We start from the raw sequence: 17,797 nt of genomic DNA on the forward strand, positions 1-17,797 counted from the left end.
TCCTCCCAGTACTTCCCCTCAAGCTCACCTTCCTGCTTTACAGCTCCATCACCATGATAAACATGAGTGGGCTGAGAGAGCTCCCCAGCCTCAAACCAACATTCATGCTGAACTCTCCAGACATCCTAGGACCAACCAAAACTCTTCCCTTCATTCCCTTGTACAGGGTGTTTCAAAAAGATTGACACAACTTTGACTTCCTACCATTTATTTGCTTTTTGACCGATACCATTTTCCTTTTCATGGTTTAGTTGTGTTATCATGGGATTTGTTCCCTGGGATTTCCAGCTCCGTAGCTTAACTATGCCATTGACAGTGAAGCAGAAGACAAAAGTGGTGGCTCTGTAGTATGAGACTGAATCATATGTAGACACCCGCCAGAGGTTCTGTCAGGAATACGACCTCAGAACATGTGATGGACAAACAAATTGTGCCATTTAATGTATTGTGAAACATTTTGAGCACAAGGGCACAGTGCACAACCAGAGCAAGGGTAACAGTGGCAGGAGAGCATCAGTAACCAAGAGACAAACCAACATCGACACTGTGCGGGATTCTGTAGTGGACAGTTCCAAGAAGTCCCACCGCCGGCACTCCCGGGAACTCGGCATAAAACCAACATCAGTCTGGCGTATCCTCACTCAGGAACTGAAGCTTTTCCCATACATCATCTCAACTAGCATAAACTGAGTCAAGATGACATGAGGAGGAGACTTGATATGTGTAATTGACTCAGTGAAAGGATGGATACCAACCGCCCTGCCACACTGGATGATCTGAAGCAGGAGGTGTCAGACTACCTCCAGGCATTGCCACATGACCCCTACAGGGAAGTTGGACAGAACATTGGAGTCAGGATCAATGCCTGTCTAACCACGGAGGGGCACACATCGAGAATGTAAATTACAAGATTTTTGTGTAAATTCCAATTTCAGACCTTGGGCTCTCACTAACTCTGGCAGTGACTTTCTGTAATAGCAATCAGTGGTAGAAAATACCATATCATAAGCTTTCAAGAAAGGTTTGGTTCACATTGAGGCTTCTGTTTCTTTGTAAATGAACATTTAAATTTGCATCACTCTTTTTGAAACACCCTGGTACATCCCCTTCCACCAACCTGACTTTTGTTTCCAGCACTCCCATCCATCTCAGTGACGCCATCACCATCTCTCTTGGGACAGTGTTGTCGGCCTTCTCCAGGTCCACAAATCCCAATGCCATCCCACCTTGCACCTCCAACATCTTCTCAATCAGCTGTCTCAGGGCGAACATCCCATCCATCATACCCTTTCTAAACCCCTGCTGTTCTTCTCCAATCTCCATCTCCACACACTTCCTTATCCTCCTGTCCAAAATCCTCTCCAGCACCTTCATTACATGACTTAGGAGCATAATGCCTCGATACTTCCGCAGATCTTGAACATCGCCCTTCCCCTTCCATATCGACACAATTAACCCTGTCTTCCAATCCTCCAGAATTGAACCCTCGCTGATGTATAGATATTCAACAGCTTCTTCGTCCAACTGACTCTGACTTCTTCCACTGCATTTATCATCTCTGCACACACCTCATCAATGCCTGATGCACTTCCTTTCTTCAACCTTTTCAATGCCATCCACGCTTCCTCCTCCATGATCTCCACCAACTCCACTTTCTCCTCTAATAACACGGTAGCTCCAGCTCGCCATTTCTTCCTTCCCTGTTCAACAGCTCTTTGAAATATCCTTCCCACACCTACTGCACCGCTCTCTGTCACGAGCCTCCCACCACCATCCTTAATAACTTCCCCCTACCCCCCCTCACCCCCACACTTCATGTCCTCACCATCTTCATCTCTGTCATGAGCCAATTTATAAACGATCTTCCTCCCACCATACTCTTCCAGCTTATTATACACCGCCACTTCCATATCATTCCTCGCCTTTATATCCATAGCTCTCCTTGCTGCTTTCTTCTTCTTCCCATACAGGTGCAGCAACCCCGCTTCGTGCTGCCTCCCCCTATCCTTGATCTTCTCTAATATCTTCCAAACCTCCTTTTCGCCAACTGTCTTCGTTACCTAATCCATCCACCAAAATTGGTTTCTATCCCTTGAAGATGCACATTTCCCTGATGTCCTTCCACACAAAACGTCTGCAATTCCCATAAACGCCTCTCCATACTTCTTCCAAACCTTCTACTTATTCGTGAAGCTGTTCATACCGAGCCCTCAACCTCTCCTTCTATCCTGTAAGGCTGTTTTTCCTCCACTTCCCCAAACGAATAATCTTCCGACCCCTGCCCTTAACCTCCCTCCTTTTCCCCATCTGTACCACAAACATCACAGGCTTGTGCTGGATGGTAACATGCTTTCCCACCAATGCCTTACAATCCTTTACCCTCCACAACTGTCGTTTCCTTACCACCACCAAATCCAATTCTGTTCTATGCCATCCACTCCTATAGGTAATCTTGTGGCTTTCCCACTTTTGAAAGAATTAACCAGCTGTGGCCATCCCATTCTTCACCACCAGCTCCACCAGTTCTTGACCCTCTCTATTCTTCATTCCCCACCCAAATTTACCAAGACATTCCTCTTCACCCGACTCTGCTACTCCGATGTGCACGTTAAATTCCCCCGCAATGCACAGCATCACCTCCAGCTCAAACCATTCCAATTATCTTCTCCAGTGTGTCCCTGAATTCCTGCTTCTCTGCCTCAGTCATTCCCATTTGTAGCACATCGAGCAACATAATACACACCATTTGCCTCTGCACACACAACACTTCCAAACTCCTTCTCTGTATCATCTCCACCACTTTGACACCTCCCCCCCCCATTGATCCCACGTTCAAACTACCTAGCCGGACCTCACTTCTGAATCGCTGCCTGCCTGACAGAGCCAGTACCATCTTGGATAATTTGGGATGTTCAGATTATCAATCAGCTGCAATGTCCTGGGTAACCTGCTGGACCTACTACTCGAGCCTGCTGTCCCCATCATGTGCGTGTGCGCAAACACACACGCACGCACGCACGCACATGCATGCACACATCTCTTTTGCAGCTCGCCTCCTCCCTCACCAGACTCACTTAACTTCTCCCTCACCAAAGTAAAAAATTATTTTAAAAAATCTAAATTTTCAAAATAATTACAGCAATTCACACATTCAATTCCCACCCCACAGTTTGACCCTCGACTCCCTTGCACTCCTCATCTTCCTCACACAATCCTCCCCGTCTTCAGACTCTGCCAAGCCTCACACTCTCGATCTGCCAGTACCCTGTCATGTAGGGCCTAACCACAGGAAAAACCGAGCCGAGTCCACAGGCCCAAGGGCGAAATGCATTCCGTCCCACCAAACCACTCCACCTCACCGCGTGTCGGACAGAGTCCACTGGCGTAAGGGTAAAACAGCTCAAACCACCGAACCACTCCACCTCACAGTGGGTCGAGCTATGTCTACAGGCTGAAGGACGAAACACAGCCTGCCCCGCTGAACAATCGGAGTTAATTGGATGGAGAATGATGATTTTAGAAATTCCATCCTTGAATTGACCTTTTGACATCAAAAATAGTTAGTTTCCTAATTCAGTGACCCAATACGCAAATGTTGTTCAACTTTCAAGTCAATCAGATGAAAAATGATAATTTTAGAAACTTGACCTCAAAATCAAGTCTTCTCAGTTGTGACTACCTCTACAACTTGGAAAAGTTTAATGATGATTGGTTTAGAATTGTGACTTGTCGGCAATTGACAGACAAACAAACAAACAAACACAGAATAACAAAGTCGACCGACCAATATACCTGCAAATTTTCGACTTTGCAAGAAGCAAGAAAGAAGTTGTGCAGAGCACGATACTTGCGAAATCCCAACAAACAAATTTGACCTGAAAAGTAATTGATGGTTGAATTCAATGACCAAATATGCAACTTCTCTTCAATTTCAAGACAATCTGATGAAAATTGGTGATTTCAGAAAGAGACTTAAGTTGTTGACCTTTTGACCTCAAAATCAATAGGCCTCTTGCTTATGACCAACTCTACCATTTGGTGAAGTTTTGCGAAAATCGGTTTAAAATTGTGACCTGAAGGTGAATTGCATCCAGACAGACAGACAAACAGACAGATAAACACACGCGACCAACCAATATACTTGAAAAATCTTTGATTTTTGCAAGTAGCAAATAGACAATCAGACAGGGGTGGAATCATAACCAACGCCCATTGAACTGTGTGGACAGTTGACCTCATTTGTTTAGTTTATTCATAATGGCCTCATCTAATGAAAATTACAGGAAGATGCCAGATGTGCTTAATGTTTGTAATGTATGCGAAAAGATTCATTGCATGGGGGGGGGGGGTCTACTGATGGAAATTGTGAAATGCGTGTTGTAATGAAAACATGATTTTTAGGCAGAAATCAGCAAACCTCACCCAGGTACAATCCACTGTTCTCGGGTCGTGCAAAGTCATCCACGTAGGAGATACCCAGAGGACCAATCGGGGTCTCACCAATGCCCCGCAACATGTTTCCCACCAAAACGAGTATCCACATCTTGGAACGAATCTTGTGCTGACAGCTCTCTGTGTCTATACACCACAAGTGCGACTGTTAGTCATAATGGTAGAGAATGCTGATCTCAACAACATTAGAGCTTCACTTATTAGCATCACCCATTGCCAAAGGGATGGGAGAGGGCTGTGTGCGTGCATGCGTGCGTATTCGTGTTGGTGTTCCAGTGATTGCAGATCATAGCATTCCTGGGTAGCCTACTTTAACATAGGAGATATTGGAACCATAACATTTTCACATAAATTTCACCGTAGAATGACGAAATAGTCTTACTGATGAAGGCTAGTGTCGATCTTCATCAGCGGACATGTAGAACAAAGGAGGAAATCAACAGGACATTGATTGTGGTATGAATGCTCACAGCCGTGAGAAGCAAGTAGAAACTGATGTTCCGAATGTTACCCCTCCCTCTTCTTCTATAATTTCACCATAAGTTGATTTTGTCCTGTGAATGCGTGTTATGTCCAAGTTAGAGATTTATATTAATCCTGTGTTTTATAACTTGTGTAGTCTCGTTATCCTTTTTTTGTTTGTTTGTTTGTTTGTGCATTTGAGTGTGTTTCCAAGGGCCATAACTTTCCTTATAATAGAGAGGTGTTTGTGTGTGGTCGGTATCCTACTAGTTTAATCTCAATTAAATAACAATAATGATAAAACAGGTGAACTTTTACTACATGCAAGTGATTGCCATGATATTTTTCATGATGTATATGTGTGTGGGGATTTATTTGATGACTTCTGAGTTTCGCGCATCGCCAAAAGGAATACAACACGAAAAACTATCATGGAGTACGGTATTACTCCATATAGAGGGATGATACGAGAAATAAATGGCCGCCCATTCAAATGTGTACACAACGATACGCTTATAAACTGCTATAAAGTCATAAACATTTAAAAGTCAAACCTTTTATTCGGGAGCATTTTCTTTTAACTACCAAAACTTAAAAAGATACCAGAATACATCACTAAAGTACCATAACGAGAGATCGCTAAATCACCAATTGTACTTCTTCTCCTCCTCTAAAAACAATGATAAATTGTAGCTCAACCTAACTCAATAACTGCTAAAGCCATGATGGTGATTCCGATGTGAGAAAGTTACTTTATCTCTGCGCTAGTGCATGCAACCAAAAATTTAAATATATATATATATATATATATATATATACATATATATTATATATAGCATTAATCGTTTTCTTAAGAAAAGAAATCTAACTTAAATGTGGACTCAATAAAACCAGGTCAGGATTGTGGGAAGGGTAAGATGGACAGAACCATTCCAACAGTGATACATGTCAAAACCACCCCCCTGAATTAACTAAAACAAGTATCATAACACTTTAATAACATGGATGGATTTGATCCACACCAAAATAATAAAATATTAAAAATTTAGCATTTCAAATGGCAAGACCTTGTCCCCAATATCACAGTTCTAAGGATAACTGGGATGCCCAGTGTTGAGGGGTTCATTACGTCTTCTCAACTTCGATGGACGAGCCATGTCATGAGTATTCCAGAGCATCGGCTCACTAATATTGTTGGCGAGTTCAAGTTGGGCATATGTGATCCTGAGTGGAAAAAGCTATGCGACAAAGACATTGTGAAAAGGCACCTGAAGAAAGCAAATGTTAACGTAAAGAACTGGGAATAACTTTCCAGGGACAGAAAACAGAAGAGAACTGTTGTCTTGGACCCAGTCGAGTTGGTTAAGCAACAACGAGAGGATGAATGAATATCAGTACCTTCATCTCCAGTGGTACAATGTCAGCAATGGTAACTGACTGACCAACATATTTTGCCTAAATTGCAGCAGAGGCTTTGCATCTAATGCTGTCTCGCCTCCCATTACACTGAACAACAAAAATTTTTTACTGGAGATGTGTAAAGTGATTTAGACTAATTTGGGTACGCTGATTTCAAAAATCATAACCGTTTTGCTGTATCACGTCAGGATTTTCAGTAACAGAAATATTCCCATTGCCTAGAAGTCAGGATTTCAATGAAATTTACAAAAATTCATTTATTCATTTATTTCATCATGAATGCTTCAAAATTATAGAAATTACAGAAAAACTCCACTAGAATGTAATTAAAAATGCTTTAGGCATTTGGCTTTGCGTTTGTGCTGCTCTGTGTCAGTTTCACGATGCAGGAACCAGCAGAAATCGCCCATCATGTTCGGGTTGTGCCGCCCTTGGTAACACGTCTCCATGAGTGAAATCTCTTGGTGGAATCGCTAGCCGTGCTCGTCCGAGACTGCTCCCAAGTTGTCAGGGAAGAAGTTCAGGTGCTGGTGTAGGAAATGGATTTTCAGGGACATCCTGGAGCCAAGTTTCCTGAAGGACTCCAGCAGCTGCTGCACTATTTCTTCATAGTTGTCCGCGGGCTCGTTCCCCAAGAAGTTGTCAGTCACAGCTTTGAAGCTCCTCCACGCTGCCAGCTCTTTGGGGTTTAGAGTTGTCGGAAAAGTTTCGTCCTTCATAATCTGTCAGATTTGCGGTCCAACAAAGACACCAGCCTTGATCTTGGCCTCCGACAAGGTGTTGCCAAACTTTTCCTTGAGGTATAAAAACCCACGCCCATTCAGATCCATTGCCCGTACAAAACTTTTCATCAAGCCGAGCTTTATGTGGAGTGGTGGAAGGAAAACCTTGGCTGGGTCGACAAGGGCGACATGCTTCACGTTGTGTCGACCAGGTACATGCTCTTTTCGCTCTTCCCAATCTTTCTTCGTCCAGTGATTCTTGTCGTCTCTGCTATCCCAGAGACAAAGGAAGCACATGTATTTCGTGTAGCCTGACTGCAGCCCAAACAACAGCGCCACCACTTTCAAGTCTCCGCAGATGTGCCAGTTGAAGTCATTGTACTTGATGGAATCAAGCAGCTGCCGCATAGTCTCATAGGTCTCTGTCATGCCGAACGCGTGAGCCAGTGGGACTAATGGTTTCTCGTTGCCATTGTGGAGCAAAACAGCCTTCAAGCTGTTCTTCCCCGAGTCGATGAAGAGGCGCCAGTCTGCAGGATCGTGATCACACCCAAGTTCTTTCAACAGACCGTTGATGTCACTGCAGAATGTCATCGTGTCTTCCATCTCAAAGAACTCAGCCATGTCTCTGTGACGTGCTCTGAACAAGGATATCTTGGTGTTAGGTTCAAGTAGATTCCACTGCTGCAGCCTTGATCCAAGCAGCTCTGCCTTCGCCTTTGACAGCGAGAGATCTCTTACAAGATCATTTAAGTCTCCCTGGTTCAGAAGGTGTGATTCTTGAGTGTCGGGTTCAAAAGGTTTATCATCACCATCCTCTTCACCACTGCTTACAGCTATGTTCTGATCAGCTGGAGGTGTTGGAGCAGGGTTCTCGTCATCATGAGGCACAGGTTTACGAGCAGAGACGCAGTCAGCGTACTTGATGTGACCTTTATTCTTCTTGTTGAAGCCGGCGATGCTTGTGCAGCAGAAATAACAATCATCATGATGATTATGCGGCTCACGCCATATCATGGGCACCGCAAATGGCATGCTCGCACGCTTGCCCACCAACCACTGAGTCAAGGTTGTGTGACAGCTTGTGCAGCAGATGTGTGGTGCCCAGCTCTGTTCTTGGTCCCCCACCTTACACCCGAAGTAGTGAAAGTAGGCGGCCTTCATTTTCACTGCTGTAGATATACTTCGCTGTTGATCTTTTTTGGTATACCGACCACAGACATAACAGAAGTTGTCAGGATGATTGGTACAGGAACGCCTACTCATCTTTATCTGAAAGAAAGAAATATAACACAAGTTAACAACAATTGTACGAAATAGACATGTTAAAGACATATGTAAATTTCATTGAAATCCTGACTTCTAGGCAATGGGAATATTTCTGTTCCTGAAAATCCTGACGTGATACAGCAAAACGGTTATGATTTTTGAAATCAGCGTACCCAAATTAGTCTTAATCACTTTACACATCTCCAGTAAAAAAAAATTTTTGAAATTTGTTGTTCAGTGATTATCACACAAGCAGGTGCTAACCCATATTCCCCCATGGTAATTGTCCTCTGCGACGGACGACCAAAGGAAGGGAGGAAGGAAGTTTAAAGAACAGTCGTGGAAATTAACTGCCTCTTACCAAGAATTCAACTATTGGAAAAATTTGAAAGGAGTCAGACAAAACTTACAAATGAATCTTTAAATGCTCTTTCATATAAAGCTGAGTTTATGTTTGTGGGTCATAAATACCGCCCATTCTGCCCATAAATACCGCCCAGCCACGCCTTCCCCTCTCTCCCCCAGCATCACAAGCATTGCCCATTAGCCAGGCCATGCCTTTTCCTCCAGCTGCCCAGAAATCATGGCCACCTTTTTCGCTCTGCATAGCTCTGAGGGTTCATAGCTGCCTGTGATGTACATTTGAAGACTGAACAACGTGACTTCTATCATTAAATAAAGGTACTGTTTTGAGGAAACAAAGGTACATTTTGATTACAACTCAAACGAGGTAATGCATGTTTTGTTTGCAGCAATCACAGCAGCGGCCTCATATTCACCACCCATTGAAGTTATGTTCCTTATTTCTCACAATGCAGAGAAGAGAAAATAGTAGTCTTTCATTTTTAAAAAAATTAACTTTTGGTTTTCGCCTGACTTTTCAAGGCTTATACACAAACTTATGGACTTGTAATTCACATATTGTGTGAAGTAAATGAACAAAAATCCGCTTGATTGTGAAGCCGTAATTAATTAGTCGGGAGGAAGGAGGGGATGGGTGGAAAAGTGAGGGAGGTGTTGGGATTCCAGAGGGATGGGGATGGGAGGAGGGAGAGTTTGCGGTGGGATAAGGGAGGGAAGGGGTAGGAGGAGGGGCAATGCTGGGTACCTCTGCTTCTTAAATATAACACTTCAAGGGTTATGACAAAGTAGTTAACTATGTGTTCAACTTTTTAGTGCAAAACTTCTTTCTGATACTTCTGCTCCTGACACTACCAGAATTGCCATTAAAAAATTGTACTACAAAGAGTGCTTCCCACATAATTAACTTGAAGAGATTAGACCACCACGTACATTAAAAGGGCTGTTGGTAAAACAGAAAATGTCAAACTTGGGTGGCTGAACGACATTTTCCCAAATAATCATTACCAGCCAGATAAAAGCACCAAATTTGACACAGGATTCCTTAATATACGTTAATTCATTTTGGAGGGGGAGCCCTCATGAGTTTTGCCCGGTGTTCCCGTAAATCACAGAAATTCAAGATGGCCGACATTTTTCTGAAAGTGCCACTTATCTCGGTTTGTAAAATCACAAGGAAGGTCACATTGTGTCAACACAGGGTGTTTTCAGGTCAAGGAATCTATATTTAAGCACTACAATACTCTCAAATTGTTCCGGACTTCCGGTTCCGGTTTTGAGCGGCAAGAGGTCTCCTTCGGGGCTCCCTGCTGACGTTCTCAAAGTTAAGTTCCGGTTGTTATTTGTCCCGTTTTAACTGTTTAATTTTCTCACCTACATGTTAATGTGTGTTCCTAGTTCGGTTTTGTTTCAAAAATCGTGCTATTTTGTGAGTATTTATGTCGACGTTCTTACCTGGTGTTTGAGGCCTAGTCCTAGGCTTGAGGCCTACCGGTTCCACTCGGTGTTCGATCGATTTTTTTTTGTTTGTTTGTTTGTTTTTTCTCGCCATTACCTTCAATTTCTATCCTCCCCATTACCTTCAATTTTCATCCTCCCCACTTTCCAAACATCCCCCATTCTCCCAACTAATCTCTTTCTTATCTCAAAAAAAAAAAAATATATATATATATATATACCCAACAACAACAACAACAACACGCTCACCTTCTCCCGATTCTGCGACTTCTTCTTCCTCTTAACTTCCTCCTCATCTTCCTCGATTTCTTTTTTTTTTTACACTTCCATGACCTAATCTGTTGAACTCTCTCATACATTAATATTAACAACAAAAACGATCTTATAATGCTTCATCTTCCTCTCTCACACATGTGGTACTCTTTACTGTTTCACAATGCACTACTCTTCTGCTATTTTAACAGACTGCCCTCATTTCGACCTCTCCTTCATTCCTTGCCTAAAAAATCCAACGATTACAGCGCTTCTTCTCTCCATGCTCTGAATTCGCCTTCATTGCATCCATCAAGAATTGTGTTAAATCGCATCTCTGACCTAAAACTTTTAAAAACCACAGTTTGTCATGGATGCTCGCTTTCCATCAACCATTCTTTTTTTCCAACTTCAGTGCCAACTCACCCCCCTCACCCCTCACTCTCACTCTCAAAGCAACCATCCCACTCTTCTCCCTCCAAGCCTCCCTCTCACCTCTTTCAAAATTCCCCCTCACCTTTCTCCCACCTTTCATCCCCCTCACTCTTCCTTCTCAAAGTTGCCCCCCTCTCATCCACCAACCTGCCTCCCTCCACTGCCCTCTCACCTCCATCTCTTCACTCCACCTCCTCAAATCCTCAACTGCCATCTTCCTTGTCTCTTGTCCCCCCTCTCTCCCAGCACCACAGAGCCTTTTCTCCTCCTCATTCGGCCCCCTCCCCTCGCTATTCTGCAATACCCCACACTCCTTCAGCAACCCTCCTTACCTCCCCCTCGTCCCTCGTCCTACCCTCCCCACCCCCCTCCACCTCCTGCACCCAAAGCCTCCCCCCCTCCCTCTTCATTAACAGTGTGGACCTCAAATATCCGGGACCTTTGCTCAAACCTTTCAGATCTTTCCATACAGGTTGCCACTGACAAACCAGACATAATCTGCTAACAGAAACTTTCCTCTCCCAAGACGTGTCTGACTCCCAAGTATCTCTCCCTGGCTGCTCCCTCTTACGGTATGACAGACCTGAGCCTCGTCCTGGTGGAGGTGTTGCTCTCTTCATCAAAGACTATTCCTCACTCTCCGTGCACTGCTCTCACCCCCCCCCACGCCCCCAGGAATACCTCTGGCTTCGGCTTCCCCTCCACTCCCACCTCATGTTTATATGTGTACTGTACCGTCCACCGAACAGTGATGACTCCATCTACACCTCACTCTCCGAAAACATAGACCATCTTCTATCTTCTCATCCAAACTCTCTCTTCCTCTTATGTGGCGACTTCAATTGTCATCACGCCAGTTGGCTAGGTGTGGGTACCTCTCTCACCTGCCATGGGACATCAGCAAAAGCTTTCTGTGACTCATTGGGACTGACTCAATCGGTCAACTTCCCGACCCGGATCTCAACCAATGGTACTCCATCTCTTCTGGATCTGATTTTGACAAATTTCCCTGACAATATCTGCTGCTCTTCCTTCGCTCCAATTGGTTCTTCTGACCACGTCCTTGTTAAAGTGGACATCTCTCTGGCTGTTATCAGAGAACCACCTCACCGCCGTCGAGTCTGGCATTTCACTCAAGCCGACTGGCAGGGTCTCCGAGCAGCCATCAAACTTACAGACTGGTCTCCTATCACTACTTTCTCAAACATCAACTCATCCTGGGAATTCTTTCAAAGAAACTTGCTCTCCCTCATGCACAGATTTATCCCCTCTCGTGTTCAGTTGTCTTACCCTTCCTCCCGCCCTTGGTTTACTGAAGCTTGTGGCGAGGCAGTTGTCCTGAAACAACTTGCCTTTGCCTCATGGAAAGCAAACCCAACTGAGAGCAATCTCAGTTCTTTCCACAAAGCTCGGAACAAGTGTGTATCTACCCTCAGGAGAGCCAGAAAACAACATCTTTCTCATCTCAACTCTGAACTCTCAAACCTCTCTCCCTCCTCAAAATCCTGGTGGCGTTTAATCAAATCTGTTTCTGGTGTATGTTCCCCCTCCATCCCCTCCCTTACCTCAAATGGCCGCACTGCTGATTCCACACGTGATAAAGCTGAATGTCTAAACTCGGTGTTTGCAGCTAAATCTTGTGTCCCAAACCCATCACTATCTCTACCCACTTTACCCAGTCGCACCGAACTGTCCCTGGACTCTGTATCCTTTTCTCCTGACAAGGTGGAGAGCTTGCTTTCAAACCTCGAGTCAGATTCTGCAACCGGTCCAGACGGCATCAGCCCACGTGTCCTCAAAGCCTGCTCTTCTGCTCTTGCTCACCCTCTCTCTGTTCTATTCACCCTTTCATTTTCCCAAGGTCATCTGCCATCTGCTTGGAAATCTGCTAACATCACTGCCCTGCATAAAAAAGGTGCAAAAACAGATCCCTGTAACTACAGACCAATCAGCCTTCTCCCAATCATCAGCAAGGTTATGGAATCCATCATCGCTTCAGACATGAAATCCTTCCTCTTCTCCAATGGCTTGATTTCCAATCATCAATTTGGTTTCAGACCAGGTCACTCTACCCTGGATATGCTGCTACTGCTCTCCCATCAATGGATGGAGGTCCTCAATGCCAGACAGGAAATCCGAGCCGTATCCCTGGACATATCACGTGCTTTTGACAGTCTGGCACCCTGCCCTACTCACCAAACTCTCTTCCCATGGTATTCAAGGCCATCTCCACTCATGGCTCGCAGACTTCCTCTCCTGTCGCAGTCAACGCGTGGCCCTAAATGGAGTTCTTTCATCCCCTCTTCCTGTGCAGGCTGGAGTTCCTCAAGGTAGCGTTCTGGGCCCTGTTCTTTTTCTGGTTTTCATCAATGATCTCTCGGACTCTCTGGAAAATCCTCTATTTCTCTTTGCCGATGACTCCACCCTCTGCCGTACCATCTGTCATCCCTCAGACCGGCAAGCAGCAGCTTCTTCGCTCACTGCAGATCTGGATAAAATCACAAACTGGTCCAACACGTGGAACATGTCTTTCAATCCACACAAATCTCACACTCTCACTATGTCTCTTCGAAAGGACTGTTTACAAAACCCCCCCATCCACTTTCTCAACAATCCTCTGGAAGAAGTCTTTTCTTTCAAGCTTCTGGGTCTCACTATCTGCCATGACCTTTCCTGGGAAAGTCACATTTCCAACCTTGCACTCAAAAGCCAGTCGCCGACTGAGAATCCTCAAATCGTGCAAAGTCCTTCCTCGGCCCTCTTGAGCTCCTGACCACTTACAAAGCTTTTGTCTGTAGCCTGATGGAGTACTGCTCTCCCCTCTGGGCTGGTGCTCCTGCCTCCCACCTTTCTCGACTTCACGCTGTCGAAACCAGGGCTTTTAAGATCATTGGCATCTCCCGCAATGAAGCTGAGTCTTTGGGCCTCTCACTCAATCACCGCAGGTTGGTCGGTGGTCTTTCTGTCTTCTACCGACTCCTCTCAGCCTTGCCCCCCTGCTCTCTCTGCGATTTGTCCCAACCACATTTCCACAGGGCGCTCCAAGGTCCGCCAACAACCCCCTTCTGGTAAAACTACCAAAATCACGAATCACTGCTCATCTTCACTCTTTCATTCCTCTTTTTTCCCGCCTTTGGAATAAACTTCCTCACTCTATTCTTTCCCATTCTTCCCTCCAGGCTTTCAAAACAGCTGTTCACCACCACCTCTTATCTTCCCCCATCCAAATCCTCGATCTTTTCTACCCCGATAATCCACCCAAGCCCACTTCCTTCAATTCTCCTGCTTTCCTTCCTGAAAGTCCCTGTAATGTCCATCTTCTCCTCGCCATGTTCCCCGTCCCATCCCCATCCCTCTCCCTTCCACAGTTCACCTGTGTCTGTTCCCCAATGTTTTGGCCCTTCCACTCCCGCCCCTCTTGTCTCATGCCTCCTTGCTGTGAGTTGTGTGTTAGCTCTCATACGAGCCTCGACCAAGGTATACAAAAAAAAAAAAAAAAAAATAACACTCATGACTGCCCAATCAGAAATTAAAGAAGGAACTCTCCAGAAAAGATGCTATTGCATGGGCAGCGTATCATGCTTCTCGACAAGCTCCTTCAGATGACTCTTCAGCTTTGTGTGCACTTTTCCCCCTGTTCTGTGAGACAGCTGTCACACCAGCCATGATTAAAGCATGGCATGCATGTCGTAAGGGAAGCAAAAGTTTCTCAACCCAGGACAAATCCCAGTTTCTACCTTTGACCAGCCAGCCTCTGTTTGCCTTGGCAAAATTTGTATAGTGGAAATGTCCACTCATGGAGAGAAAGTGCATGCGGTTATGCTTGGTGGCCTGCACACAGAGATGGTGATTTGAATGATTTCTTCTCCCATGAAATACAATACGACCTCTATTTGCCAGCTATGAAGTCAGAATTGCTGAGATGTCTAGAACACCCTGTACAACCTGATCAACCTTCGTTGGTTGGCTGTAAAATCTTGGATGCTGCTGCTATAGTTCACTGCCTTCCCACCACAGGTATCAGTACCTTCAGTGAGTATGCAAACAAGGCATTCATACCATCCTTGGAAAGGCAGTTACAGGATGCTAATAGGCTGGATATTGTGTGAGACACACATTCCAGATAGCCTGAAGGAGTCTACATGGGAGAAAAGAGGAAAGGGAGTGCAAAGGAAAGTACCAGGCCAGGCAAAGCTACCAGGCAACGGGATGGACTTCCTGCGGGACTCTGCAAACAAGAGGGAGTTATTCGCCTTTCTGAACTGTGAAGTTGCAGGATTCAGTTTTCCACCAAACAAAACTGTGTATATCACATTGGGGGACTGTGTAAAGTCAGGGACAAGGGCAAGAAGCCAGCCTGACAAGCCTACCCAGATGTCACAGAGAACTTCGTTTATCTGGCTGATCATCCTTTTGAGCTGGTATCCATGCACTCTGTTCACTTCAAGAGGCTTGGAAGACTCATCATTGTTCTGTATGATAAAAGCAGCCCACTGACTTCTCTCAATGAAGCAAGAAAATAACTTCTGTCACAAAAAACTGCCACCAACACAGAATGCACGAAATCAGCATGTTCAGTGGGCAGTCTTCCAGGCCAGCATCTGGACAAGCATCCCCATTATGCAAAATGTCCCTTCTCCAAAAGACTTTGCCCAGACCAAGGTGGAATAATCCCGAAGGGCCAGTTTGGATGACAATTCCTGAGGTCTCAAAGACCTGCTGAGAGCGAATCAAATGTTCCTGCAGAGGACACTGTTCCAAATGCAAATGCAATGCATAATGTAAAATCTTCCAAAAGTATTTGAAACAGCAGTAAACTGCATTTCTTTTTTCTAATGGACTTTATAATTGTAATGCAAACATTTATTACAGTTTAACATCAATAAACTAATCACCATAATAATAATAATAATAATAATAATAATAATAATAATAAATATTCAATTGGTGCCCATATGGTAGGGAGGTTGGGTCAAGCGCGGGTGTAACTCGACATACAGCCACTTCCCGCGGTGAATTCTGGGTTATCCTTGGCACAGATACCCATAACTTGACACCAGTTTGACCTTCCTAGTTTAATTTTCTCCAACTTTCCCTCAGGTGAGTATTAAACAATGTGAGCAACAGTTCGGAATGGGGTTATGCATCAAATATAGGTCACAATTGCACCTTATGGATGTCGGGGGAAATATTGTATGTCGCACTTGAAGCCATGGCCGGGAAAAATCACATATGAGGCTCCAAGTTACAAGTTATACACAATCCATATACAGTCCACATATAATCTGATGGCTAGAAAAATCTGACAAGCAATGGGAATCATCATTCATGGGCAAAGACTCGATTAAGCACCTTTATTAGCTAAAGATCACTGTGGCCTCGCGAGCGGCCTACTTTGAGACCGAGCACGTCGAGATGGCTCAGATCCTTTCAGCTGTGGTTGACACAATAAACATAGAATGCCTCAAGGAGATCGGGTTTCCTCCAAATTTCTTTCAGTTTATTGTTAAACAGTAGCGACTGTTTTAAAAGGTAGTCATACGTTGGATGGAATGGACTGAATAGCTTGTGGTTATAATTTTTTTTTACCTCCTGTTGGTGTGCCCCACAAAATGCCATGGTAAGCTATCATGAATGTACATGAATGTCCATCAAAATGTCCATCAAAAGTCCATGAATCTTCTTCTTCTTCTTTCGGCTGCTCCCGTGAGGGGTCGCCACAGCGGATCATCCGTTATGATCTGCATTATGATTTGGCACAGGTTTTACGCAGGATGCCCTTCCTGACGGAACCCTGGTCTCCTCTTACGACACAGGGATATGGTACACCTATTCTAACCAGGGCATACACCGGGCCCAGTACACTGGTACTCACTTCGCCGACCTCAGAAAGATGACAGGCTGAGTCAACCTCCTGGTGTGTATTAATTCAAGCGGCCAACGGGGCTTGAACTCAGGACCTTTTGGATCCCAAGCCGCTACCCTAACCACTCCGCCAACACCAGGCTATAACAAAAGTCCATGAATGACCTCTTCAAAATAATTGACAATTTCATTCATTGCCTAGATGAATATTACAAAGAATGCCAAGTAGTTCATTGGAATAAACACATTTCCAAATCCAACTGCTGAGCAGGAAGCTCCTGGTTAGTGAACTGAAAAGCAATTGGTGAATTTCACATTTTCTTGTGATCACGATACATCTCCAGGGAAATTGATGGCAAACTTTTTGCACATTGGTCAATTATAGTCAAACTGTGGCCTCATTACCCTTTGATGTCTATCATTACCCACCATAGGGTACCGGCGTAATCCGTGTAGCAAGTAACCAATCACTCCAATATTCTCCTGACACCAATGAAAGGAAAATGGCTTTCTGTGGTGAAAGATAGCTTTCTGGGTCGGTGGACGAAATCAGACCTTATGGACGAGGAGCACCCTCAGAGAAGTAATTTTAATGGAAATCTACAGTTAGAGTTCCAATAAACGTTTTCACTTTAAAAGTAACCCATTGACCCCAAATAAAACAAACAGCAGATAAGGAAACCTTATCAGGCCTGAGGGTGGTTTATGAGCTATGATGGTTAAGGTCATGTCACCTAACCCACCATGTTTAATTCTTAAGGGTTCTAAAGGTTTCTAAAGGGTAATTGTAAAGAGTTTCATTGGTTTCTAGGCTCTGCCTATTTCATAATTAAAATGCCAAACTGCGCCGCTTCCTTCGGACACAGGTGCGATTTTTACATCTAGTTCAAGTTCATGGTTGTTTTGTTCCATAATTTAACTCACAAAGTTTGATTCCATTTCCTGTCGGCCCAGGCCTTTGTGCCAGTGTTGTGTTCTCCTTACCGAGTATGTGCTCTGTGCTTGTATGTGGTGGATTTTCGGTTTCACAAACACTTTTGCTCACATTGACCACACCCGCAGAAATCGACTCGTACGTGTACCTGCAAAGATGCGCACACACA

General features: G+C 44.5%; 1 protein-coding gene across 2 annotated transcripts in view; it reads right to left on the reverse strand.

The window, feature by feature from the left end:
- LOC147025946 (solute carrier organic anion transporter family member 1C1-like) overlaps nucleotides 1-17,797 on the reverse strand; it is a 110,073-nt gene that overhangs the window by 45,998 nt on the left and 46,278 nt on the right. For both annotated transcript variants that reach the window (XM_085880877.1, XM_085880879.1), the window contains exons 5-6: nucleotides 17,679-17,776; nucleotides 4,423-4,578 (exon numbers count right to left, since the gene is read on the reverse strand). In XM_085880877.1, coding sequence (XP_085737003.1) covers nucleotides 4,423-4,578; nucleotides 17,679-17,776 — 254 coding nt within the window. The remainder of the gene's footprint in view (nucleotides 1-4,422; nucleotides 4,579-17,678; nucleotides 17,777-17,797) is intronic.

The sequence above is a fragment of the Eptatretus burgeri genome, chromosome 5 (assembly GCF_056783735.1).
Source record: "Eptatretus burgeri isolate ZD-2024b chromosome 5, Ebu_testis_v1, whole genome shotgun sequence".
NCBI lineage: Eukaryota > Metazoa > Chordata > Myxini > Myxiniformes > Myxinidae > Eptatretus > Eptatretus burgeri.